Source organism: Neovison vison, chromosome 5, assembly GCF_020171115.1.
Source record: "Neovison vison isolate M4711 chromosome 5, ASM_NN_V1, whole genome shotgun sequence".
NCBI classification, from domain to species: Eukaryota; Metazoa; Chordata; class Mammalia; order Carnivora; family Mustelidae; genus Neogale; species Neogale vison.
The window spans coordinates 63735443-63762956 of record NC_058095.1 but is presented as its reverse complement, the minus strand read 5'-3'; the positions used below and the strand labels follow the sequence as shown (position 1 = coordinate 63762956).

At 46.3% G+C, this 27514-nt stretch overlaps 1 protein-coding gene across 1 annotated transcript in view; it reads left to right on the top strand.

Moving 5' to 3' along the window:
* Positions 1 to 27256, top strand: part of PIGL (phosphatidylinositol glycan anchor biosynthesis class L) — a 65492-nt gene extending 38236 nt beyond the window's left edge. The window contains exons 3-7 of the mRNA XM_044249198.1: positions 11277 to 11367; positions 17468 to 17535; positions 20707 to 20738; positions 22220 to 22353; positions 27056 to 27256. Coding sequence (XP_044105133.1) covers positions 11277 to 11367; positions 17468 to 17535; positions 20707 to 20738; positions 22220 to 22353; positions 27056 to 27154 — 424 coding nt within the window. The 3' untranslated portion in view covers positions 27155 to 27256. The remainder of the gene's footprint in view (positions 1 to 11276; positions 11368 to 17467; positions 17536 to 20706; positions 20739 to 22219; positions 22354 to 27055) is intronic.
* Positions 27257 to 27514: the final 258 nt, after the last annotated feature.

Genomic DNA, 27514 nt, shown 5'->3' with positions numbered 1-27514 from the left:
AGCACCATGATGGACCCACCAACAACAAACAGTACAGAATGCCTACCTCAGAAACTATGTGTGAGGAGCATAATCTCTCGTTTAAGACTTACCATTCTTAGAAGAGATACTACTACTCTATATTAAGCAATTGAACAAGGAGATTTCGTAAAAATTATCAACCACCACTGATACAGAAGATCTTGGGGAACCATTACGAAGGCAGTGATTATTGTTAATACTGTTGAGTTAGAGTAGGAATCTATGTCCGTGCCGTCAGAACCCACTGATGAAGCTTCAAGCCTCACATCATAGGTCACCTCATAGGCTGTTGGGTTGGCCTCAGGACACCCTCTCAGGTCAGTCACAGCCGTGGAGTCCTTACTTCAGAGACCCTCCACAGTTCAGTTGCTCTCAGTCAGCCATTTAACTCACCACAGGCTGTATACTGTGCTCCTCAAAACTGCTAGAATTCCCCACAAAGAGAGGAAAAACATCCTTTACGTGCCTCATCATGAGCCTGGTTGGCCACCAGGACATTCCTTATGAAAGGTGCTTTTATGAACTGTCAAGTCCCATGCTCAGTCACCAGCGCCTAGCCTCATCCTTGGTGTGCTGGTGGCATTGGTTCATGTTGATGAACCATGTAGAGCAAGTCAGACAGGTAACCGCCGTTGCCTCCTTCTCTATCTCTTCTGCTGGCTCCTCCCCTTTCTGGATCCTTCTTTATGGATCTTCTTCAGAGTTCTCTCATCTGTGTTGCTGGCACCACCAGGCCAGAGAAGTCACCATGGTGGATGCCTAGGTGGATGTCCTCCCTCCACCTTCTAGTCATGTAGGCCCCAACTCTGCCTCTCATCTCCTATTTCTCTCTGTCTTTTTATTCCCACCATCTTAGTTCAGGCCCTTGTCATCTCCTATCTGGACTTCTGTAGTCACTTTTCCCTCATTTAGCCTTACCCAGAGTATGCCTTCCTAAAACATAGTTTGAATCCCCCCAAAACCTTTAAAGGCCCCTGCTGTGTCTATCAAGAGCCTGACTACTTTAGCAGAGAATTCAAGACCCACTGTGGCCTGGCTCTGCTCTCCTTCATGTTCTGTGATCTAATTACACAGAGCTATCTTCTTTTGACAGACCCCTTCTTCGTGATGTCTCCTACCCCAGTGCTCATCTCATTCCTCCACACTGAATTATCTTCTAGTCAAGAATCATCTCAGGCACTCCTAGCTGGCTCAGCTGGCAAAGCATGAAACTCTTAATCTTGGGGTTGGGGGTTCGAGCCCCCCACACTGGGTGCAGAGATTGCTAAAAATGAATAAACAAACTTAAAAAAAAAAACAACCAGCTGAATCACAAATACTCACTGAACACTTACCACGTACCAAAAGCTGTTCCAAATGGTTTTCAAATATTATCTCATTTAATCCTCACAAGCACCAGATAAGGTGTGAACAGCCCAACCCAGTTAAAACCAGTAACTTCTGCTCCCTGTTTGATCACTCCCTCTTCTGCAGCCACAAACGGCCCTGTTCTCTTACTCATACCTCCTTTCGTCCTTTCTCTGTCATTATGCCCTTCTACCAGCCCTGGTGATTTCTTTGCCTCCATCTTCAAACATCCTTGAGATCGTAAGACACCCTTCCCCAGACTGCCATTCCCCTAGGCTTCCTTTCCCTTGCTCACTGTCTTACCACTCTCAAATTTCATGAAAGAAGTTTCTAGTGCTACTTTCTCACCACCCTCTGTCCTCCCCTTGTAGTTTACCTTCTCCCTCCCTCCCCGGCGTCACTAGCTGTGCTTTCAAAGACTCACTAATGAGTTCTCAAGGGATAAAATCCAATGGCCTCTTCTTCAGACTCACCTTCCTCCAGATCTTGGCTGCTTTGGTGCTATGGCTGCTCTGCTCCCACCACGTCTCTCTCCCAACTTCTCTTTTACTGAACTGTCTTCCTTGTCTTCCACCATGTCCTTCCCAGCCCATCCCTCAAGAGTTTTTCAAGCAAGGCCTCTTGCAAATCCCAGGATAGCCCTGGCCACAACTTTTTATGAGAATTTTCTTTTTTAATGTGCTCTTCGAATTTTGATGATCTTAAAACAAACCAAACAAGTAAGCATCCCTTGGATGAATCATTTATAACCAAGTCCCACCAATCTCAAACCCCCTCCCAGCACTTTGGATGGTTACACCAGGTGATCACTAAATGAAGTGACAGCATTTGACTGTAATATAGTGTTCTGAAAACTGGAGTCCCTCATGTTTGAAACCAGAGTCATCTCTGACGTGACTTTCTTCCTCGTTCGTACCATCTAATTAGCTGCTAAATCTGGCGAAGTCTTCTTTGGTAAAAAGCCGTTCGCTTTTTGCTCTTTTTCATTCCCACTTCCTTTGGCCTAGACCGAGACTGTAGCCACCTCGCCATCCTCTGCTCCCCCAAGTCATTCCTCAGACTGAATTTCCTAATGCATACCAGATCTGGCCACTTGCTAAGGAAACTTTTCCATAACTCCTTGGTTTATGCCAGTCTTCTATAAAGTGACAGAAACCCGCTAAACGGAACTTCCTAGTCTCGAATCCCAGCCCTGCATTTACCCTACACAGCTCAGCTCACATGCTTTTTCTCTATCTGGGATTTGGCTCCATCCCAGGACCCTGAGATCATGACCTGAGCTGAAACCAAGAGTCAGCCACTCAACCAACTGAGCCACCCAGGTGCCCCTTCGTGAAACTATTCTTTTTTTTTTTTTTTTAAGATTTTATTTATTTATTTGATAGAGATTACGAGTAGGCAGAGAGACAGACAGAGAGAGAGGAGGGAGCGGGACCCCAGGACCCTGGGACCATGACCTGAGCCGAAGGCAGAGGCTTTAACCCACTGAGCCACCCAGGCACCCCTGTGAAACTATTCTTGGTCCTTATCATAGAGCCTTTTATTTTCCCTCTCGGAGCCCCCACAGCAATTTGTTTGACTTTTCTTATAGCACTTTTTTGTCTTGGATTTTATTATTTGAATGCTTATCTGAGCCTTCTGCCTACTTGCCTCCCTTCTGTTATGCTATGGGTACCGTGCCAGAGGGCTCAGGGTCACCTAAATGGTACTGTGCCATTTCTGCCCTCACAGCTTCCTCAGGGCTCCCCACTTGCCCTCTTTGGGATTCCAGTGGGTGTGAGCAAGGCCCTGGGTGTCCCAGAGGGGTTCAAGGCTCTGCCTTCTGGCTGTCTTGTCTTGTTTCCTGGCGTATGACAGTGTTCAAGAAGCTGGCCAAAATCATGTATGAACCCTTTCTCTGAGGTGACTCTAATTTTGATTCTTTGAAAAACAGCAGTGAGGCAGAAACTTCAGGCGCCAGAAGACTTAACAGGCCAGTAAAAGGTTATGCTACTTCCTCTTTCTCCTCTATTCAAAAACATACCACACAGCCTCTGTTTAGTGAGAGTCCTCTGCTCATATATCCAAGAATACTTAGAGACCCATCCCCACCACCACTCTCTTCTCCATCGGAGGTTGGGAAAGAGGAAAGGAGGGTTTGGGATACTGGTATCTGCCTCTTTTTTTTTTTTTTTTTTTTAAGATTTTATTTATTTATTTGACAGAGAGAAATCACAAGTAGACGGAGAGGCAGGCAGAGAGAGAGAGAGGGAAGCAGGCTCCCCGCTGAGCAGAGAGCCCGATGCGGGACTCGATCCCAGGACCCTGAGATCATGACCTGAGCCGAAGGCAGCGGCCTAACCCACTGAGCCACCCAGGCGCCCTGGTATCTGCCTCTTAAACCACTTCTTTGGGGGCAGGAAGGGGCAAACTGACATCTGTGACCCCTTTGAAGTGAGTTCAGTGAACAGGTTTGTCTCGGGTTTTCCATAGCCACATTAGACAACAAATTGGCAATTTCTCGACAGAGATTTCTCCCATGAGCTTGGCAAGATTTGCGTACTTTGTGGCGGTAATACGAGGGGCATGTGAGCCCGGGGTTAGTCTACCTGCCTTCAGTACAATACCTAATGGTCGTGGCCTGGGAATCACTCTAGTGTCCTCTGAGAAAGGAAAACCCCATGTTGTGGTTTGGATTGGGGCTTTAAGCCTTTTGTGGACAAAGGTCTTTGGGGACATTTGGTCTTTGTCTGGGCTCCAACCGCTTGAGGATGGGGGCCCTTGTCAGCACACACTTAAGAAAAATGGACTGATTTTTTTTTTTAACCCCCTTTTCAGTCTCCTTTCTTTTTCTGAGACTTTTTTTACTTTCTCCTTGGTTTCATTTCCCCCACCGTTTTGGTTTTTTTTTTTAAAGATTTTATTTATTTATTTGACAGAGAGAGATCACAAGTAGGCAGAGAGGCAGGCAGAGAGAGAGAGGGGGAAGCAGGCTCCCTGCCGAGCAGAGAGCCCGATGCGGGACTCGATCCCAGGACCCTGAGATCATGACCTGAGCCGAAGGCAGCGGCTTAACCCACTGAGCCACCCAGGCGCCCATCCCCCACCGTTTATTTTTCCTCTCTGTTTATCTCATTGGTGATCCCGAGACACCCCAGAAGCTGCCTGGCCCAGCTTTTAGAATGTCACCCTTCCAACCTCCCTTCGGCATAGATGCAATTCCTTTGGCCTCCCGCATGGCCTCTCCAGCCTCCAGCAGCCCTGCTCCAGCTTGGCCTAACAACAGGAGACCTCCCCGAATGGCCCTTTGGGGGCAGTATTTGCAGCCCGAGGCCTCCCGGGTCGGCACGACGAGCCCCAGGTAAACTTCCAGGCTCTCCAAGGGCCTCAGGGCAAGCACTGAACTTGAATGACCTTTGCTCGCTTTGCATGACAAAGGAAGTAATCGAGTTTAGAAAAATGCCGGAGGTGGGGGGAAGGGAGGGCTGAACCTCCCAGCTCCCGGCCCGTACCAGCCACAAGACCAAATAAGGGCGTGTGAGGCACCTCTGTCCGCGTTCAAGTTCAGAGTGCAGTGTGCAAACGTGGGGCTCGGTTTTCAGAGAGATAAGCTATTACCCAACCCTGGTGGCGTTCCAGCCACAGGGCCTCTGGGTAGCGAGGCTGGGTCTGGGGGGAGGAGGGAAGACCTGGGCCCTCGGGTTTTCCCAGCCTGGAGGGAGGAGGGAAGGCGGAGGCTGTCCTTGCTAGAGCCTTCTGCCTGCGGGAACTGACAGCCCACAGATTTTCAGAGCTTTTCCGTGACTCTTTTGACAGGGTGAGTCATTAGAATGTGTAGGAAAGGTCGGAGTTGGAGGCTATTCAGCCAGGAGGAAAACAAACATTATTTTTCTGAAGCCGCACAGGCCGAGAGGCCCGGCTTGTTTACCAAACACTGAGGTCTAGGGCAGCGCTAAGTTTGGGGCATTTTCCAGCAGTCGTAATGCCTGTTTGCTAAACACGGAGAGCTGGCTTCGCTGTTGGTACTTCTCCAGGGCTATCTGAGCCCCACAAAGGGCCCTCATCTCCGTGTGGTGCCTCGTGTGCCGCAGCAACCCCTGGCTGACGAGGGCCGGGGCCTAGCAAGCTACTCCTGCCGCCTGCCTTCCCTCCTGCCCTGGCCCTTCCCTTGCTTTCCCCCTGCAAATCCCTTCTCATCCTGCAGCAGCAGCAGCACAAATCCACCCCTGGTAGGCTCAGCCCTGAAGTGCTGGAGAGTTAGCGCCTTTGGAGAGAAATACTTCTGCCCTTTTTCCTGCTGGATGGACAGTGCAAGGTGTTTTCAGACGACTTTGCAGACAGCCCTGCGGGATCACACAGCCGAAGTCCAGCTGTAAGGCCATCCTTGCGTTGGCTGTGCCTCTGTCGCTGCCTCCCTCCCTCTGTCATTCTCTCCGACTACCCGAGGCATCACACTCCCCAGCCAAGTCTCTACTTAAGCCTTCCTTGTAGGCTCTGCTTCCTGCGGACCTAGGCTGGATATCCGGAGGCCCGTACACTTTCAGAGAACACGTTCTACAGACTTTCCCACTGAAAATCTTGTCTTTTCAAAATTCAGTTCCTCTAAATACACTTCTATTCCTCTTTCGTAGGAGTCTCATTCTTTGGCCAAAATCAAAGAAGCAAAATTAAAGTTTAATAACGTGATGGGTTTTCTTTTCCCCCGTTTTGCGCTAACATTCCCTTCCTTGGGTGTATCTACACTTTCTCTGCTTTTGCCTTGAACCTGCCCCAAAACTGGGTTATCTTTAGCATTTCTCCTGCGCTGTACTTCAGGAAGTTGGGGAAACTGCTCCCTGGCGGCGGAACCCCAGAACTGCAGGCTCCGTCCCCTGTAATTGCAGTGAAAGTGATCTTTTGGGCTTAATTATTTCCTTAGAAGAATCTCTAGAAAGATAAGGTCCAAGGGCAGAGGTAATCACGTGGGGCCAAACTGCCTTCTCGCTGAGATGCAGCAACTGAAACTCTTGCCAACAGGGTCAAACAGGACAGAACCGCGTCCCAGTACAGTGTCTGTTCTCCCCCACCAGGACGGCCTGCTTTCATTTCACATTTCTTGGATTTTTTTTTTTTTCCAGAAAAAGCATTAAGAATATATGTTGGCAGCTAACATGTCTGGCTTTGTCAAGTGCCCGTTTTCTTCCACCAATCAGACCATTTTCCTGTTTTATGCAGTCCTCAGAATTGTCTATGAATGACCTGGGAAGTTCCATCTTTATTTCCACATCCCCGTGGCTGGCTTCTTAGTGGGGAAACACCGCCTGACTGGTGTGGGATGTAGATGGAAAGAGCTGTGCCTAAATTAGAAAGTTAGGGACAAGGTGTGACTTGCGGACCACTTCGGTGCCTCAGCTTTACCACTCCTGAGCTGAGAGAGGGCTTGACAGACTGCAGTTCTCCAAAGAGTAGGGAAGAGAAGCACCCCAAAGAAGGGCAGTCCCTGGTTTTCCTCCTCCTCCTCCGTTCTTCGGATTTGTCATCTCAGCTCTACTGGGGCGAACCCTGGCCAGAAACTTGGTTTCGGTTCACCGCATCCCTCTGTTTCTGCCTGAGTCACTCAGCTTCACATCTCTGGAGACTAACCCAAGAGGGCCAGCCTCTGAGAGATTTCCAGACTCATTAGGATCTCAGGAAAAACCCCAAAGGACTTTGCTGATAATTAAAGGACGTTCCTGGGAATTCTAAGCGCCATAACTTTATTACCATTCCTGGTGGGCCTGAACAGGTCTGTATTTGGGGGGAAGGAAGAAGCAGCAGAGGAACTACTATTTGGAATAGTGTTTTGGGTACTTGGGTGGCTCAGTCGGTTAATTGTCTGCCTTCGGTTCAGGTCATGATCCCAGAGTCCTGCATCGAGCAGGGAGCCTGCTTCTCCCTCTGCCTGCTGCTTTCTTTTTTTTTTTTTTTTTTTTTTTTTGCCTGCTGCTTTCTTTCTCTCTCTTTAAAATCTCTCTTTTAAAAAGATTTTATTTATTTTACAAGTAAATACATAAAATCTTTGGGAAAAAAAAGAGAGAGAGAGAATACTTGTGTTTTGCCGAAGCGAATCTATCACAGGTTCCCATTCATGGCAGACGAGGAGAGCATTCCCCAGTGTAACTTAAGGGTAAAGACTGACTCTTGTTGGAGGCTTGATTTCTTCTGTTTTCATATTGGCCTGGAATTACATAACAGGATTTCCAAGGAGAAAGGTTTGTTCACACGATGAAACCGGAATCTTGATACAGACGTATTCTGTGACATTCCTGGTCAGCCAGTCCCCTGAGCACCTGTGCGTCTGCCTGTGGAACTCGATGGTTCGCTCCTGACCAGCTCTTTCCAGCTGTAAAAGGAAGTAAATGAACCCAAGTTTTGGGGGGCTCACAGGGATAAGAAAGTAGGTATAAAAGCACCATAAAAAAAAGAGAAAGCACCCGAGATTTTTAGGAAGAATGGAGTTCTTGCTATGAATTATAGGTATGAGTCTTTAACTTCTGCCTATAAAATGCACAAATCCCTCTGCTTTTTTTTTTTTTAAAGATTTTATTTATTTATTTGACAGAGAGAGATCACAAGTAGGCAGAGAGGCAGGCACAGAGAGAGAGGAGGAAGCAGGCTCCCTGCCGAGCAGAGAGCCCAATGCAGGACTCGATCCCAGGACCCTGAGATCATGACCTGAGCCGAAGGCAGCGGCTTAACCCACTGAGCCACCCAGGCGCCTCTGCTTTTTTTTTTAAGATTTTATTTATTTATTTGACAGAGAGAGAGATTACAAATAGACGGAGAGGCAAGCAGAGAGAGAGGGAGAAGCAGTCCCGCTGAACGGAGAGCCCGATTCGGGGCTTGATCCAGGATCCTGAGATCATGACCCAGGTGCCCCCATCTCTCTGCTTCTTTTTTTTTTTTTTAAAGATTTTATTTTATTTTATTTTATTTTATTTTTTTTTAAAGATTTTATTTATTTATTTGACAGAGAGAGAGAGATCACAAGCAGGCGGAGAGTCAGGCAGAGAGAGAGAGAGAGAAGCAGGCTCCCGCCAAGCAAAGAGCCCGATGCGGGGCTCGATCCCAGGACACTGAGATCATGACCTGAGCCAAAGGCAGCGGCTTAATCCACTGAGCCACCCAGGCGCCCCTAAAAGATTTTATTTATTTATTTGACAGAGAAAGGTCACAAATAGGCAGAGGCAGGCAGAGAGAGAGGGGGAAGCAGACTCCCCATTGAGCAGAGAGCCCGATGCAGGGCTCGATCCCAGGACCTTAAGACCATGACCTGAGCCGAAGGCAGAGGCTTAACCCAATGAGCCACCCAGGCACCCCATCTCTCTGCTTTTTAAAAACACTCTCTTGGGGTCCCTGGCTGGCTCAGTTGATGGAGCATGGGACTCTTGATTTCAGAGCTCAAGTCCCCTGCTGGCTGTAGAGATTGCCTAAAAAAAAAACAAAATAAGACACTCCCTTAATGCTGACTGCTTTTGAGTCAACACACTTTCCACACACTCTTCATAACAAGGTTCTTAAGAGATCTATACATGTTCTCTGTACCTTTGACTCAGTGATTAGATTTCTTTTTTTTTTAATATTTTATTTATTTATTTATTTATTTATTTATTTGAGAGAGAGAGCACAAGTAAGCAGAGCAGCAGGCAGAGGGAGAGGAAGAAGCAGGCTGTCCGCCGAGCAGAGAGCCCCATGCGGGGCTCAATCCCAGGACCCTGGGATCATCATGACCTGAGCCAAAGGCAGAGGCTTACCCGACTGAGCCACCCAGGTGCCCCAGGAATTACATTTATATAACTTTATTCGAAGGAAATATTGAGAGAAGCATACAAAAAATTATGTATAGGCACACCTGGCTGATTCAGTCGCTAGAGCGTGAGACTCTTGACCTCGGAGCAATGAGTTACAAGCCCCATGTTGGGTGTGGAGCCTACTTCAATTAAAAAAAAAAAGAAAGGTTACCTATGAGGATTATTATCATAATAATAAAAATTGGAAACAACCTAAATAATCAGTAAAGTCCAGGCTTTACATATTTTGGCATATTTGAATCAGGATTTGGTTACGTATATAGCAAATAACGGAAAGTCTACAATAACTGTGATCCAAGGAGTTGTGCCATGTAGGGCTGATGGGGTGCCTTTGTTCCAAAACTCCTCCGGGTCAGGGCTTCTCCTTTTTGGTTACTCTATTGTGTCTGGCTTTTATACCCAAGATTGCTTCATGGGCCAAGATGGCTACCAACTCCAGCCCGCGCAAAGATGGACAGAGAGAAATGGGGCAAAGGTCATTCACCAACTGTCTCTTCAAGGAAAGGCCCAAGGGTTGACTGACTTCTGTTTACGTTCAGCGAATTGTTCATCTGTCAGAGAAGAAAGGAACTGCCAATGTTATTACTTGAACTCAAGCCTTAAGTTGATGAGGGTTAAATTTGGGGCCAAGAACCATACCAGTCGTTGGTCTGAAAGAGTCATTTTTGTATCTGTTTGAAGATTCCCAGAGTCAGATTTTCTGTGTCCCTACCTAGAGGGGAGATGATCCCACCAGGATGCCTCGTTCCACTACACAGTTCGTACTTTGTTGGTGCCTGGCCTGTTTTATAATGTTGCTGTCTTCTGAACATCTTACTTGGGTGTTCCAACCCCAAAGGCTGGTATAGCTCCTTCGGCTCAGCCAGAGGCCACTTCTGTCAATCTGCTGGTGCTTATTAAGCCCCTAGACGCAGTTCCTTGCCTGTGGCCGAAGCTCATTTACTCATTGTTTATTTAAATAAATTGTTCTTTGACTTGGATTGTACCCAGTTCCACATGAGAAACAGAAGATCGAGACACAGGTCTGTTCTTATATTTTGGCATGAGGCTAGAGAGACACACAAATTTAATTTCTATTAAATTAAGAGAAATGCTATAACTAATCAGGTGCGAAGAGGGGTGGTCCAGGCCACAGCTGATAGAAATGTTCACTACGGGGGCACCTGCGTGGCTCAGTGGTTTAAAAGCCTCTGCCTTCGGCTCAGATCATGATCCTGGGGTGCTGGGATCGAGACCCACATCAGGCTCTCTGCTTAGCAGGGACCCTGCTTCCTCCTCTCTCTCCCTCTACCTGCCTCTCTGCCTACTTGTGATCTCTGTCTGTCAAATAAATAAATAAAATCTTTTAAAATAATAATAATCAATTTTAAAAATGAACAAATAAAAAGACTACCCATTATATCCCAAACTGAGGTCAAATTGAGACCTTGGCCTTGTGGTAGGTGATGCTATAGATTGATGCACAAAAAAGAGACAGAGGAGGAGATAGGCCTATGACGTGGCCGGATGGAAACTCACAGAAGGTGCAGACCTCTGCCCCGGAGACCAGCCCCACTGTGGTGCAGCCCCGTTGGACGGAGTATGCTGCTGGCTCCGTAGGGCTAGAATATCTCGGCTCTGCAGTCAGAAAGCCGGATCCGAATCCGCCTCCAACAACCTTGCAAGCGGGCTCCCTAACTGCGTCCATAAAGGCTCCTTCTGTAGATGTTCATGAGGTTAAATGAAGAAACATAGCTTTGTACTTTTTCTTTAAGCACTGTTGCTTTTACTCTTGCAAAGATAGATATCATTCTGTGGTGTGGCCACATTTGTTCCTAACCCGTACGTTTCCCGAGCTTTAGATCAAAGCCTTATCTCTTCAGTGTCTGTCTCTTCCCCTCAGCAGCCAGCACAGGGCTCCAAAAGTGTGTTGTGTGGAGGTGTGCGCTGATCTCTAGTTGCATCACTTTTCCAAATCTTACCTCTTTTGCTGAAATCTGGATCCTTAAGGGTGCCCCCCCATCCCTGCCCCATACAGTTCCTATCACAGGGCTGGCACATGCCTACCAGAGCTTAGGGAGGAGTTCACACCTGATTAGAAAAGGTGTTTCTTCTTTCCAGGGACTTCCCAGATGACCCAGGTGTGCAGTGGGACACAGAGCGTGTGGCTGGCACCCTCCTCCAGCACGTGGAAGCCAACGGCATCAACCTGGTAAGCGGACATCCTCCCTGAACGAAAAGCCAGGGATCCCGGTCACACCTTTACCCGTGGCTGCTCTCCTCTAGAGCTCTCTTTTAAACCTGCAGAGGGGGGCGCCTGGGTGGCCCAGTTGGCTAAGCGTCTGCTTCCAACTCAGGTCTCAATCCCAGGATCCTGGGTTCAAGTCCCACGTAGGGCTCCCTGCTCAGCAAGGAGTCTGCTTCTCTCTCTCCCCCTACCCCTCCACTCCAGTCATGTGCTCTCTCTCTCTCTCAAATAAATAAAGAAAATATTTAAAAAACAAAAACAAAAAAATAAACCTATGGAGGACCAAACACACCTTTTGTGGAACTGTGTAACTAAACTGCCACAGGTGGACACAGAGGTTTTTTCCAAGCTGTGTCCTCTTTAACCGTCCCCAACCCCAGCCTCTGTCCTGCCTTCTCAAAACTCAGGGCCCCAGGAGCCCGAGCTATGGCTCCTGCTTATACAGAACTTCACCTTTTCCCGAGCACTTTCATGTTTAGGGGACCATTTTAACTTTAAAAGGTAAATGTTGGGTGCCTGCCTCTCTGCCTGCTTGTGGTCTCTATCTGTCAAATGAATAAATAAAATCTTAAAAATAAAATAAAATAAAATGGTTTCCTTAAGTAGGGAAATTAAATCAGTTCAGGATTGTCCTGACGATTAAGGGCCCTCACACACTGGAATGAACATGAGCACCTCAGACGACAGGAAAGAGCTCCAGGTAGACAGGTGGCAGTTAACCGTCTGGGCAGTCTGGGGACAAGCACGGTCTGGGCCTGTTCTCATTCTTGGGGATATAAAAATGTCATGGCGGTCCCTGCCTTCACGGACCCTCCAGTCTAGTTTATAAGACATGGTCTGTACTTCAATTACAGCAACTTGCAGGATACACACCAAATACTGTAGGATTCCCAAAGCGGGCCGAAGAAGTCACAGAAGGCTTCTTGGAGAAGGCAGTCTTGAGATGTGGCCTGCACCACAAATCACTTTTCTGGGACACAAACTTGGGAGACTCTTCTGAGAGCAAAAATGGCACGGAGAGCTGTCTGTGCCCCTAGACCCCTCCCCGGATGCTCAGAGCTGTGGTCAAATGCAACATGGTCTAAAACAGAAACCTGGCCCCCTGGCAAGGACTGATCCTGTTCACCAGTGTGCAGTGCTTAAGGGCTGCCTGGGTGTTTAGGAATTTAAGTGGTAAATTTTAAGCATTAGCCCATGAGGGACTGTCATTGTCATTTTAGAGGTGGACAATAAGCCTTCTCAGTGGCCATAACATCGACCACTGGCAAGGCCCGGTCCAGAGGACCCCGGCAGAGCTGAGATGGGGGCTCCTGCCCTTGTTGACCAGTAAATGCGATTCTGCACTGTTGCTCTACCTCTGACTAAAATGTTCTCTGGCAGTGCGCGTGAATGTACCCTTGCGCCTTCTGGAGTGAGATATTGAGGCTAAAAATCCCAGCTTCATCCCTTGCTGACCTCGGGCAAGCTTCTCAGCTTCTGGAAGCCCAAGTTTCCTCAATGTCAGATGAAAACTATGGTAACATTTGCCTTTTATTTTATTTTTTAGAAGATTTTATTTATTTATTTGACAGAGAGAGAGATCACAAGTAGGCAGAGAGGCAGGAAGAGAAAGAGAGGAGGAAGTAGGCTCCCCACTGAGCAGAGAGCCTGATGCGGGGCTCAATCCCAGGACCCTGAGATCATGACCTGAGCCGAAGGCAGAGGCTTTAACCCACTGAGCCACCCAGGCGCCCTAAGGCAACCATTTTAAAACAGCTCTTTAACTCACCTTACTGTTAATAAGGAAACTCCTAAGCTGTCATGGTGCAGTAAGGAATAATTTCCCTGGCCTGCACTTCATACAACAGTAAGCGTGTAAGGCCACGCTAACACCATTGTCAGTGAGGACGTAAGTGGCCATAATCGAGCTCAGCCCCCAGGAGGCACTGAAATACACTTTCCCACAGTCCCCGTAGGCCCTGATGGGCCAGGGGCGAGGGCTTAGTAGCAGACAGGGGAGAAGTCACTCGGTGGCAGAATCAAGGACCCAGGGGCCCCCTCCAGACCGGAAGTATTGGCCGCACGATGAGAGAAGATCAACGGGGAAGCAGAGACAGAAGCCAGGAGCACTGAGCTAAGACATGGGAAGACAGATTCCCACCTGGGCTGAGCTAGGATGATCCTAAAAGCTCTCCTCCACCCCAGCCGAAAGCTGGCTCTGCAGGGGTTAACCCCAGGAGATGGAAGGAAACCAGGTGCCATCTGGTCCCAGCCCCACCACGTTTGCCGAGCTGCCAGGACATGGCTTTGAAAGCTTTATGATGCTGCCCTCTACAGAGAGCAGCCGAGGGGTTCGGTAGTGTCTTTCCGTGGCAAGCAGGCTAGGTCCGGGGTCCGGCCCCTATGTGGACCTTTCATTCAACAAGTATTTATTGAGCGCCTGGTCTGTGATATTCCCTACTTGCTGTACACCGGCGATATAGACATGAAACCAAACACCCAGTCCCTGCTCCCTTAGGGATCCGTGACATGTGGGCCCCCATCGTTGTTTGCTGTGGGGGACAATGCTTACCAGCATCTCGGGCTTTTCCCCACTGACCGCCCCCTCAGTCATCACAGCAAATCTATCTTCAGACATGGCCAGATGTGCCTGGGGCGACATAGCCCCCAGTTGAGAACCACCATCTTAGAGAAACCAGAGCAGCCCCTCCATTACCACTGGGGTCTGGGTAAAATTTCATTTGAACACAGCTTTGGGGGGAGGGGGTTGGTGAAGTGGATGGAGTTCTAGAAAGAGCTACAGGGGTCACCATTGTCACGTTAAATATCTGCAAAAGTCCAGGGAGCTGGATACAATTACGCTCAGCCCTCCTTGTGACAGAAAGAAAGACGGAAACTATAGGAAGAAACAGAGACCTAGGAGAATTTCAGAAGTGATTGAGCCAAGCTCCAGCGGACCCCCAATCCCCCCTAACTAGGAAGTGCTCTCCAGCCCACCCAGGCTAATGACTAGCCCCGCTGTCATGGTCTCCTCATAAGAGCAGGCTTGGAGTTGAGACGCTCTAGCCTGTCCTGTTGTACATACACATTCCTGAACATTTCCACGTCGGGGTGTTGTGTCTTTACCTCAACCCCGCCAGGAAGGCAGAGCAGGTTTTACTTTTCTTATCTGGCAAATGAGACGACCAACAACACACTGAACCTTGAAATAACTTCCAGGGGTCAAGTTCTGTGACCTACAGAATGGCAGGGGTTAAGGAGGGTCCAAGATAAGAGTAGACTTGAGTCAACACTGTGTTGGATGGAACACTGGGATCAGAACAAGGTACTTGAGTTAGTTACACGGTTTTACGTTTTGTTTTGTTTTGTTTTGTTTTAAAGATTTTATTTATTTATTTGACAGAAATCACAAGTAGGCAGAGAGGCAGGCAGAGAGAGAGAGAGAGAGAGAGCAGGAAGCAGGCTCCCCGCTGAGCAGAGAGCCCGATGCGGGGCTCGATCCCAGAACTCTGGGACCACGACCTGAGCCGAAGGCAGAGGCTCCAACCCGCTGAGCCACCCAGGCGCCCCCTTGTTTTGTTTTTTTTTAAGTACGCTCCTTGCCCAATGTGGGGCTTGAACTCACGACCCTGAGATTAAGAGTCATATGCTCTACCGACTGAGCCCCAGCCAGGCGCCCCACGGTTTATGTGTTATAATAGACTGTATTCTTTAGAGCAGTTTTAGGTTCATAGTAAAGTCAAGCAGAAGGTACACAAAAACTCCCCGTCTCCATGACTTTTTACAATCAGTAAACCAACACTGACACATTAACACCGCCCAGTCCACAGTTTACATGAGGGCCCACTTTTGGTGCTGTACATTCCATGGGCTTTGACAAATGTATAATGACACATGTCCACAATTCGCTTTTTATAAGCCTTTAACTCTTTTTTGTTTTTGTTTTTCTTTTAATTTTCCAGAAGGGAGAATTTAAAGCCTGCAACTGTAGAGAGAAGTTTAATGAACTTCTATGTTCCTATCACTCAGCTCCTGTAATCATTAACTCACAGTCAATATCAGCTTCATTTAAACAGCTGTTCACCTCCCCACCTCCTGTTTTCTTTCTTTCTTTTTTTTTTTTTAAGATTTTATTTATTTGACAGAAAGAGACACAGCGAGAGAGGGGAATGCAAGCAGGGGGACTGGGAGAGGGAGAAGCAGACTTTCCGCGGAGCAGGGAGCCCAGTGGCGGACTCGATCCCAGGACTCTGGGATTGTGACCCGATCTGAAGGCAGATGCCTAATGACTGAGCTACGCAGGTGCCCCCTGTATTATTTCAAAGCAAATCTTGGGCATCATATTTCATATTTAAATATTTTAGCATGCATTTCTAATCGTGAACAAGTCCTTTTTTTTTTTTCTTTGAAGATTTTATTTATTTATTTGACAGAGAGAGATCACAAGTAGGCCGAGAGGCAGGCAGAGAGAGAGGGGGAAGCAGGCTCCCCGCTGAGCAGAGAGCCCAATGCGGGCCTCGATTCCAGGACCCTGAGATCATGACCCGAGCTGAAGGAAGAGGCTTAACCCACTGAGCCACCCAGGCGCCCCCGACAGCAAGTCCTTTATTAACCTAACTATAACACCAGTGTCACCCCTAAACATTCACAATTCCTTGATACCAGTGTTTTGTATTTCCAATAGTCTCATGTCATAAATATGTTTTCATTTTGTGCTTATTTTTACGACTTGTTTGAATCAGGATACGTTAACAGGACTTTAAATTTTCTTTTCATCTGCAGTCCCCACCCCCCACCCTGTGCCCAGTAGAGGTTTGCTGCTCTCACTGTAACAGAGAGTTCTCTATACATGAAGTCAGCATTTTATGACTTAAAATAGAAACACCAGTAGGGGGCGCCTGGGTGGCTCAGTGGGTTAAGCCTGCCTTCGGCTCAGGTCATGATGTCAGGGTCGTGGGGATTGAGTCCCGCATTGGGCTCTCTGCTCAGCAGGGAGCCTGCTTCCCTCTCTCTCTCTGCCTGCCTCTCTGTCTACTTGTGATCTCTCTCTGTCAAATAAATAAATAAAATCTTAAAAAAAAAAAAAGAAAAGAAAAGAAACACCAGTAGGGAAGCCCTTCTCAGCCTATACCAATCCCCGTCCTACTCCCTTTAGTCCATGTGGCATGCCCGCGCACTTTCCTTGGGGACAGCTTACCTCTTTCCACTTCCCCTAACCAACCACTCCTGTTCCTTTTTCTGAGTCCCTGTTCTCTCTTTAAATTTCTTTTATTATTCAAGGTAACATGATTATTATTCAGACTTACTTGGTCTTTTTCTTAATCCATCTGTACAGAAATGAAATATTGGAACCCAGCCTAGCTTATCCTTATTAAGAAGAAGATACAGAGGCAGTCCGGGTGTGAATAGACTTCTGTGATCTTAACCCCGGGGCATGGTGGGTGCTGTCCCTCAAAGACTTTGTGCCCTCAGTACAGCACAAGGAAAGGGGCCACATAAACATAAATCAGCCAGCATCTACAAGAACAAAGTTCACCCTGCAGCCAGCCATGAGAACGAAGCGTGCTAATAAATGGCCTGGCAGATAAGAAACTAAGAGCCTCTAAACCAGGTTTGTATCGTGGCCGAATTCCCCTCTGCTTCACTGGCCCAGAACAAGAGTAAACAGTAAAACCCACACAGTCTCCACACAACTGGCCAACGCAATGGGTTTACCCCACCGATCCGCTCGGAAGTGAGTTCGGTTGTACCCAGAATTGGGTACAGAGTTCGTGTGCTCCTTTCTGGCCAGGGGAACGGGAACAGCTGCCTTGAAACTGAGGCAGAGAAAGTATTCAATCATGAGTGACCACCCTGGGGCGCCTGGGTGGCTCAGTGGGTTAAGCCTCTGCCTTCAGCTCGGGTCATGATCTTGGGGTCCTGGGATCGAGCCCTGCATTAGGTTCTCTGCTTGGCGGGAAGCCTGCTTCCCCCTCTCTCTCTGCCTGCCTCTCTGCCTACTTGTGATCTCTCTCTCTGTCAAGTAAACAAATAAAATTTTAAAAAAACAAAAAAAAAAATGAGTGACCACCCTGTTTCTCTACAGGTGGTGACGTTCGATGCAGGGGGTGTCAGTGGTCACCGCAATCATGTTGCTCTGTATGCAGCTGTGAGGTATGACTCTGCATGTTGCAGGTGGGAGGGGGGTCTGTTCATTTGGTCAGGGCGGATGGCTTCTAAAGGGCTTCCCCCCCTCACTGTCTGAGCCCCGGGGAACTGGCCGCTGAGGTACAGAGAGCCAGCGTTGGCCGCATTGCTCACCACAGCTCACCACACCGTGTGTGAGAAATCCCTCCGAAGTCATCTTATCATTGTTTTGCCTCCTCAACTCGTGAGGGTTTTTTCAACACGGAAAAATGGGGTGACATTTTATTTCTGTCTTTGCTTTGGCCACAGAGAGGTTTCAGGCCAAACTTGCAACCCCATGTAGCACATGTGGGAGATTTGAGGGAGGGAGTTCTATAAATCAGTGTGCCTCGTGGCTTCATCTTCTTTTTCCTCCTTTTTTATTTTTTTATTTTTTTATTTTTTTTTAAAGATTTTATTTATTTATTTGAGAGAGAGAGACAGTGAGAGAGAGCACGAGCGAGGAGAAGGTCAGAGAGCGAAGCAGACTCCCCATGGAGCTGGGAGCCTGATGCGGGACTCGATCCCGGGACTCCAGGATCACGCCCTGAGCCGAAGGCAGTCGTCCAACCAACTGAGCCACCCAGGCGTCCCATCCTCCTTTTTTAAAAAAGATCTTATTTAGGGGCGCCTGGGTGGCTCAGTGGGTTAAGCTGCTGCCTTCGGCTCAGGGCATAATCTCAGGGTCCTGGGATCGAGTCCCGCATCGGGCTCTCTACTCAGCGGGGAGCCTGCTTCCCTCTCTCTCTCTGCCTGCCTCTCCATCTACTTGTGATTTCTCTCTGTCAAATAAATAAATAAAATCTTTAAAAAAAAAAAGATCTTATTTATTTCTTTGTTGGAGAGAGAAAGAGAGAGCGAGAGTGAGCACAAGCAGGGGGAGGGGCAGGCTGAGGGAGAAGCAGGCTCCCCAGTGAGCGAGGAACCCTGTGTGGGACTTGATCCCAGGACCCTGGGTTCGTGACCTGAGCTGAAGGCAGATGCTTAACCAACTGAGCCACCCAGACATCCCTTTCCTCCTTTCATTCTAATTTCTTTTGTACGTTATTTTAAAAAGATTTTATTTATTTATTTGACAGACAGCGAGAGAGGGAACACAAGCAGGGGGAGTGGGAGACACTGAGCAGGGAGCCTTATGCGGGGCTCGATCCCAGGACCCTGGGATCATGACCTGAGCTGAAGGCAGACACTTAACGACTAAGCCACCCAGGCTTCCCTCTTTTGTACATTTTGTACACTGTATTAAATCTTTCTTTGGAGAAGGAAGATATACATATGTAATAGGAAAACTTTTGTTCTTCATAGCCACCCTATTTTACTGATAGGCATCTGTATTTTACTGGTTAAAAAACAAACCAAAAAGATGCACCTCAGAGATATTGAGAGACTTATTCAGGGTCATATAAACATAAGCTGTGTTTCCCAGCCTCTAGAGAAGTACTTCTCCCCGGCGCCATGAGTGGGGGAGTAGTGGACCTGGCTTAGGGGAAGGGACTTAACTTTATAACTTTCTTCTAAACATGCCCAACATTCTCAGACCAGACCAGTGAAATATGTAAAGTTGGAAATGATTCCCTTATCATTAAGTTCAACCACCTCATTTAACTGAGGAAGTGAAGTGGTTTTCTCAGCACTGCCAGGCTGAACAATGGCAGTAGTAGTAGAACTGAAATCCATTTCATATGAGTATGTTGTCTGTGTGTTGGTGGTGGAGTTGGACCACTTATCCCACCTTGCTCCATCCTTTGCTTCCAAATAAAAGCAGGCAAGGGATCTGGAGTTCATTGCTGTAGGATTGCCCACTGCTGGTGGGAGTGTAGAATGGCCTTCACTGTGAGAAGGTGGGAGCAGGGGAGGTTGAAAAGGAGAAAGAACTATTAGAGAAGAAATATCAATTAATATTTTATTTTTATTTATTTTTTTAAAGATTTTATTTATTTATTTGACAGACAGAGATCACAAGTAGGCAGAGAGTCAGGCAGAGAGAGAGAGGAGGAAGTAGGCTCCCTGGGAAGTAGCCTCCCAGAACCCTGAGATCATGACCTGAGCTGAAGGCAGAGGCTTAACCCACTGAGCCACCCAGGTGTCCCTCAATTAATATTTTAAAATAGCCTCCTGTCACACTCAAATTCAATTTCAAAAGAGAGAAACTTTGAAAAGTTCATCATGGTTACCCTCGTCTCTTATGGGCAAAGCTTGGACCAAGGCACTTCCATAACTATTAGACGTCCCCCAGATTGGCTAATCTTGGGGATAGTGCCCATACTTGTCCTATAGCCAGAGGTATGGAATCCCAGAAACCTATATGGTGATTGATGCAAAAACACTACCTAAAAACCTGTGGGTTGGGGGGCACCTGGGTGGCTCAGTGGGTTAAGCCTCTGCCTTCAGCTCAGGTCATGATCTCAGGGTTCTGGGATCGAGCCCCGAATCAGGCTTTCTGCTCAGCAGGGATCCTGCTTCCCCCTCTCTCTGCCTGCCTCTCTGCCTACTTGTGATCTCTGTCTGTCAAATAAATAAATAAAATCTTAAAAATTAAAAAAAAAAAAAAACCTATGGGGGGGATCATAGGGTGTGGCAGGCCTTACCCCTGTTGGGGAGGAAGAAACTTTTTATTCTGTCCAAGATTCTTCTAGCTGGACTAAGAATTGAATTTCCACGAGAAATTATTAACAGGAGAAAATAAAATTTAATTTTGTCCCACAAAATCCATACAAACATGAATCCAGACAAACATGAAATTCCAGAGACTGTCAGGCAACATGAGACTTATATGTCATCCTGAGCTCGGGAGCAGAATGGGAGTCTGGGGTACAAGGAGAGGAAGACCATTAGCAGGAAGGTTGAAATGTTTGGAAAACAAAGGTGGCCCTTTTATCCCGATAAGTTTCTTAGATCAAAAGGAATCTCTACGACTAGTTCTCTTCCTGGTAGAGGCCCGTTTCCAGTGTAAGTTCAGGTGGGTGGGGAGGCAGGTACAAAGTGGTTTTCCTGAATTTGATGGGTTTGGGTTTTGATTGCTTTTAGCTCAAGGTAACTTACATGCCATTGTAGCCCATACTGGAGAGTCCTGCCCTTGACCCCTGTACTCTGAAGGTTTTTCCTGTTAACTGCAACGCAATTCTTACTCCCACTCACTCCTGACCTTTCCTCCTCCAGGACCCTCCACTCAGAAGGGAAGTTACCTAAAGGTAAGTGGTCTGTTTTGCCAAAGTCTGCTAATTACTATCCCTCTAAGAAACTTATTGGGTGAAATTTGTAAGTATATGGAGAACTGCCCTAGGTCAAGCCAAGGGGCTGGGGAGGCTGGGTCACACTCCTCTTGACCTGTGTCTGTCCATGTGGGTCCTCAGGCCTTAAAACCAGGTTGTCTCCATTGGGAAGTCCCCTGCCAGCCAGGCAGCCTCTGGGTATCAGGGGAGGCCAGAGGTGTTAGGAACACAAAATCAATAGGAGATACATGTAGAAAAGAGACTTATTATAAAACTTGACTCATCCAAGTACAGAAGCTGAGAAGTCTCACAGTCTGCCTTCTGCAAACTGGGGCCCCAGGAAAGCTGGTGGTGTCAGTCAGTCTGGGTCCAAAGGCCTGAGAAGTAGGGGAGCCAGTGGTGTAAATCCCGGTCCAAGGGCAGGAGATGACCAGCGTCTCAGCTCAAGAGTCAAGCAGAAAAGAACAAATTCTCCCTTCTTCTACCTATTCTTCTATTCAGGCCCTTGGTGGATGGGACCATGCCCACCCTCACTGGGGGGAGGGCTATCTGCTTTCCTGAGTCCACTGATTTTAAATGTTAGTCTCATCCACAAATACCCTTCCAGGCACACCCAGAAGTAATCAGCCAAATATCTGGGTAGCCTGTGACCCAGTTGAGTTGACACATGAAATTAACCATGACCCCAGGCCTTGCCCACTCATCTGTCTAGCTTTCTTCCCAGGTGGGTCTTTTCTCACCTCCAATGTTCTTTCAGTCTGTCCATCTAAACTCCCATCCCAGCCCCCATCACTTAGCCAGGGTGCAAACAGCTGATGGGTGTTTGAGGGGTTCACCTACTTGAAAGGTGTTTGAGCCCACTTGGCCATTTACTGTGTGACACTAAGGCTTAACCTCTGTAGGCCAGTTTCTGGTCTGTCGATGGGAATAGGAGACATCCCTCAGGAGCGACAAGAAGATGACGCAAGTGAGAACACAGTCGGGTGTGCTCTTTGTGAGTGGGCTGATACCAGCCCTGTGAGACAGGCTTCCACTTTGTCAACACCACTTTACAGATGAGAAAACTAAGTCTCAGAGAGCTGAAGGCACTTTCCCAAGTCTGTCAGGTCTCGAGCATCAGAGCAGGAGCTAGGTCTCTTGCCTCCCAATCCCGAAATTTTGGTCTTCATTGCCTTTCCCTAGGCCTTGAAGTAGCCAGTTTCCAACCTCGAGCAACCACCTTAATCTTGCTAGGGCTTGAGTAGAGGGCAGCCGGCCCAGTGTTCTGTGGTCCTTTCACTCTTCCTGTCTGTGAAAACGATGGACAAAGAGCACCTTTGGTGCTACCGAGATATCTGACTACTCCGTGGCCATGGTTTTGCCCTGCCCTGAGCCCCAAAGGAGGGGTAGGGTGCTCAGGGGAAATCTGCCTGGAAGTAACAAGACTCTTCACTTCTCCCCTCTCCACCTCCCCCAACCAGGGTGCTCGGTGCTCACGCTTCAGTCAGTGAATGTGTTGCGCAAGTACATCTCCCTTCTGGACCTGCCCTTTTCTCTGCTTCATACCCGGGATGTCCTCTTCGTGCTCACCAGCAAAGAAGTGGCACAGGCCAAGGTGAGGATTGTGAATTCCCCGACACCCTCCCTCCAGATCTCTGTCCCAGACCCCCTGGCCCCCCACGACCCCTAAGCAAAGACCTTCTGTAGTGGCTTAGCATCTGAGTGTCAGGACTATCCAGCTAGACCTTGGCAGTCATAGCTTATTAGGGACTTTTGCCCTTTTTTCTGATCATAAACGTAATACATGATTTTTAAAAGTAAAAATACAATGCTTGTTGTAGAACATCTAGAAATACTTTATATAAAAGCATCAAGAAGAAAATAAAGATAATCAATAAAAATTACCCTCAGTGCTACCACTCAGAGAAAGTCATTGCTAACATAAATATTTTCTTTTTTTTTTTTAAGATTTTTTATTTATTTATTTGACAGAGAGAGATCACAAGTAGGCAGAGAGGCAGGCAGAGAGAGAGGAAGGGAAGCAGGCCCCCTGCTGAGCAGAGAGCCCGACATGGGACTCAATCCCAGGACCCTGAGATCGTGACCTGAGCCGAAGGCAGTGGCTTAACCCACTGAGCCACCCAGGCGCCCCTAACATATATATTTTCTTAATGGGATTACACAGTGCCTACTATTTAAAACCTGTCCTAACAACATTATGACGATCTTCTTCTATGTCATTATACATTAGAATTGTAATGGGCGCCTGCATTTCACTGTAAGGATGTACAGAGAGGAACTCAGACCTGCCAGGAGCCTCTGTAAGGAGCCAGTAGGGTAGACCACCAGAGGCTTATTTACCTGCTGAGGAAAGGTCAGGCCCAGCAAAGGCCTCATGGTGAAAACTCTTAGTTGTCCAAGGGGCAGGTGATTCTGAAAACCACGGAGTTAGGGAGTTAAGGAGAATTAACCCAATCTGCCTCCAGGTGTGACTAGAGTGTGACTATATATTATATATATAATATATATATTTATATATATATAGAGTATTATGTATTATATACAAAATATATAATTATATATTGTATATATATAATTATATATAATTTTTATAAATTTTTATATTTTAAATTTTATATATAAATATAAATATGTTTATATATAAATATATGAAATATATTTATATTTATATATTTATATTTATATATTGTATGTATATTGTATACATATGTATACATATTATATACATACAAATATATGTATATATTTAATATATTATATATATGATTATATATACAATATATTAAATATATACATACAAAATATACATTTTATATGTATACATACATACATAATATACATTTTATATGTATACATACATACAAAATATACATTTTATATGTATATGAAATTGTATATATACAATATATACATTTAATACATTATATGTATAATATAGTGTGACTATATATTATTTACATTTGTATAATATATGTAATATAGTTAAAGTTTATTATTATTATTATTATTATTATTATTTTGCTTAGCTTTATTTTCTGAACTGTCTGTGATACACATTTATACCTACTATGAGGCACTTTGCTAGATACTGAGAATGAACACTGACCAGAAACATGAATTCTCCTTTGTTTTATTTGATAGTTCCTTACTTTCTGTTCTTTATTTGTGTCCTTCTACTTTATTCAGATTTTACACTGTTTTTTCTTTTTTTCAATATCTTGGACTGAAAAGGTTAGCTTTTTTCCCCATTTTCAATCTTTTTTAAAAATACACTCTAATATTATTAATTTCCCTTGAAGTATTTCTTTAGCTGCACCCGACAAGTTTTGATACATACTTCTACTGTCACTCAGTTATAAGTAACTTACAGTTTCCATTGTGAGTTCCTCTTTAATACATGAGGCTTTTAAAGGTGTATTTTCGAGTTTACAAATGCGTGCGTGTGTGTGCGTGTGTGTGTACCATCAATCCTCATTATCCACAGGTTCCATCTTGGCGAATGCGCCTACATGCTAAAATTTACTTGTAACCCCAAAATTAATATGGGGCTTTTGTGGTCATTTGTGGACATGCATATCTGCAGGACAGTGAAGTTTTAAGTTGCCACCAAAGCACACACCCAGGTTCCCCGCTGAGGTTGAACAAGGTGACCCTCTGCCTTCTTGTTTCAGCTCTGCAAACAAGTATCCTCTCTTCAGTATATTTGGTGACACATTGTTCTCATTTTTGTGCTTTTTGTTGGTGATTTTACTGTTTTAAATGTCTTCTGATTAAGCCATTCAAGTGCTATCTAATGATTCTAAGGGCAGGAAAGCTGTGATACCTCTTATAGAGAAAGGAGGTGAGTTAGATCAGCTTCATTCATGCATGAGTTACAGCCCTATTGACTGTGAATTTGATGAATGAATTGATAACATAATATTAAATAAGGCATCTTTAAACAGAAACCCACATAAAACAAGGTTATGTACTGATCAGTTGATTAAAATGTTGAGACCAGAGGCTCTCAGGAACCAAAACGGTTATTTCCCCTAGGAACAATGATACTGTATTGACTAATTCAAGCCTTTGCAGTAACTTTATAGAAGGTAGCTACCAGAACACAAATTATCCTGTAGCCTTTTTATTGTTGATTTAGAATTGAATTGCTTCCTGGTCACTACATGTGGCTTGTGTAATACTGGTTTTTTAAAAACTTATTGAGAATTCCTTAGTGAATGACCTACTTTATGATCAGTTTTTGTAAATGTTAACGTGTTATCTAAAAAGAATGTGTGTGCTCTGTGGTTTTTGTTTCAGATTCTAGATATAACCACCAGAGCTTAGTACATATTTCAGTCACAACTTGTGTATTCTAACCGCTTTTTAACTTTTTTTAAACTATCTTTTTAAGATTTTATTTATTTAATAGAGAAAGAGACTGAGAGAGAGCATGAGCAGTGGGAGGGGCAGAGGGAGAAGCAGACTCCCCACTGAGCAGGGAACCCGATGCAGGACTTAATCCCAGGACCCTGAGATCATGACCTGAGACGCTCAACTGACTGAGCCAACCAGGGGTCCTGTGTTCAGAAATTTATGAGCAAGAATGTTCATTAGTATAATTTATGATAGTCAAAAAGGGAACTAATATTCAGCAGATGAATTGATGGTAGTACTGGATAACCTGCAAAATCGTATCTTTGAAGGAAATGTAGTGGAAATGCTCCAAAAAGGAGGGGAGGTATAGAAAAAACTTTGATGTTTTGTATTCCCTTGGAAAAGTAATAGAAAAACAGTTTGTAAGAAAACAAATGGACGATAAGTGCCTATTGTATTGAATGGGTACTGAAAAGCCGATGAAAGCTTAGGAAACCCAAAAATTAGACCACTGGGAGCAGGATGATATGGGAGACACATGTGACTTGGTAGTTGCTAAAAACAGACAAGTCAAGTGTGTCTGGGCTACAAAGTTCTCCCCTTCTCTCAATGTTTTTCTTTTCTTTTTTTTTTTTTAAGATTTTGTTTATTTATTTGACACAGAGAGAGAGAGATCACAAGTAGGCAGAGAGGCAGGCAGAGAGAGAGGGGAAAGCAGGCTCCCTGCTGAGCAGATAACCCGATGCGGGGCTTTATCCCAGGACCCTGAAACTATGCCCTGAGCTGAAGGCGGAGGCTTAACCCACTGAGCCACCCAGGCACCCGTCTCTCAATGTTTTTCTAAAATAAACATTTTGGGGACGCCTGGGTGGTTCGGTTGGTTGGGCATTTGCCTTCGGCTTGGGTGGTGACCCTGGGGTCCTGGGATCAAGTCCCACTTCGGGCTCCCTGCTCAGTGGGGAGTCTGCTTCTCCCTCTCCCTCTGCCACTCCCCATGCTTGTGTTCTCTCTCTGACAAATAAATAAATAAAATCATTTAAAAAAATAAAATAAAATGAGTTCTTTACATAAAGGTCTTCAATGATAATAGCTCAGAGAGGCAGTTGACTTTTGGTACTTAGAGAAAAGCAGGCAGGAAAAAAATATTAAAAAAAAAAAAAGCAGGCAGGAAATATTTATATATGTTATATCTAGTTTAATATATATATATGTTATATCTAGTTTCATCAGTCGCTATGATCTGTGGTTTAAAACTGAACTACACTAGGTCTAAATAACAAGATAATACACATTTTGGCAAGGAGAACCCCACACCCATGTGTACCCTTTGGTGTGAATGTGTCTCTGTGCCTTCTAGTTTCTTCTCTTCCTCTTTCTCCCAGCTTCTGTAATTCAGAGGAGCGTTAGTTAGCACAATAATGTAGCTCGCTCCCCATAAAACCTCCTCGTACATTTGATCTATACGATGTAGGGGAGCAAAGAAATTAAGAATGTGGGCTTCACGCATCGGGCTCTCTGCTCAACGGGGAGCCTGCGTCCTCCTCTTTCTCTCTGCCTGCCTCTCCGCCTACTTGTGATCTCTCTCTGTCAAATAAATAAATAAAATCTTTAAAAAAAAAAAAAAAGAATGTGGGCTTCAGGGTCATTCACATGGCTCTGGCTTCAAACGCCAGCCATGTTGTCTAAATCGAGGTGATGCATGGAGACCGCCAGCGCGCTGTGGCCGCCATTACTATCCTGTGAGTTTATTACTGGGTTGTCGCTAGGAAAGGGGACAGGGGAGGCAGCGATGGGAGGCCCATCTGGAGAGCTTTGCTCGTCCGTCCCAGGGAGAAGCCAGGATAGGCTATAGCATGAGCTGTGCTCGTGGGAAGAAGCAGTTCAGGTGAGGAAAGAGGGATTGAAACAGTTCCATGACTGGGCCTCTCTGCTTCTCCTAGAGAGCCATGTCCTGCCACCGCAGCCAGCTGCTCTGGTTCCGCCGCCTCTACTTACTCTTCTCCAGATACATGAGGATCAACTCCCTGCACTTCCTCTGAAGCCTGGAGGGGTCTCCTGGGCTAAGGAACACAGGGAGAAGCAAAGACCAGAATGCCTGGGCCCGGGCCTTGAGCTGGCAGATCAGCCTGAACTGAAGAGAGCCCCATGGGGGGCGCCTTCCAGAGCTCTGTGGGTCCGCGCTGAGAAGGTCTAACTCGAGGGGGGCCATGCAGGCCAATGGATGGTCCCAACGTCAGCTTCTTCCTCTGGGGGAAAGCCCCACAGCAGCCCAAACCGAACCAACCCCAGGATACCAATAGCTACCCTAACAGCTTCTCAAGTTCTTCCGGTAAACACGCTACATAATGGCACCATATCGGTCAGGCATCTAGGACAGAGCCTGCTGTGATGATAAATGC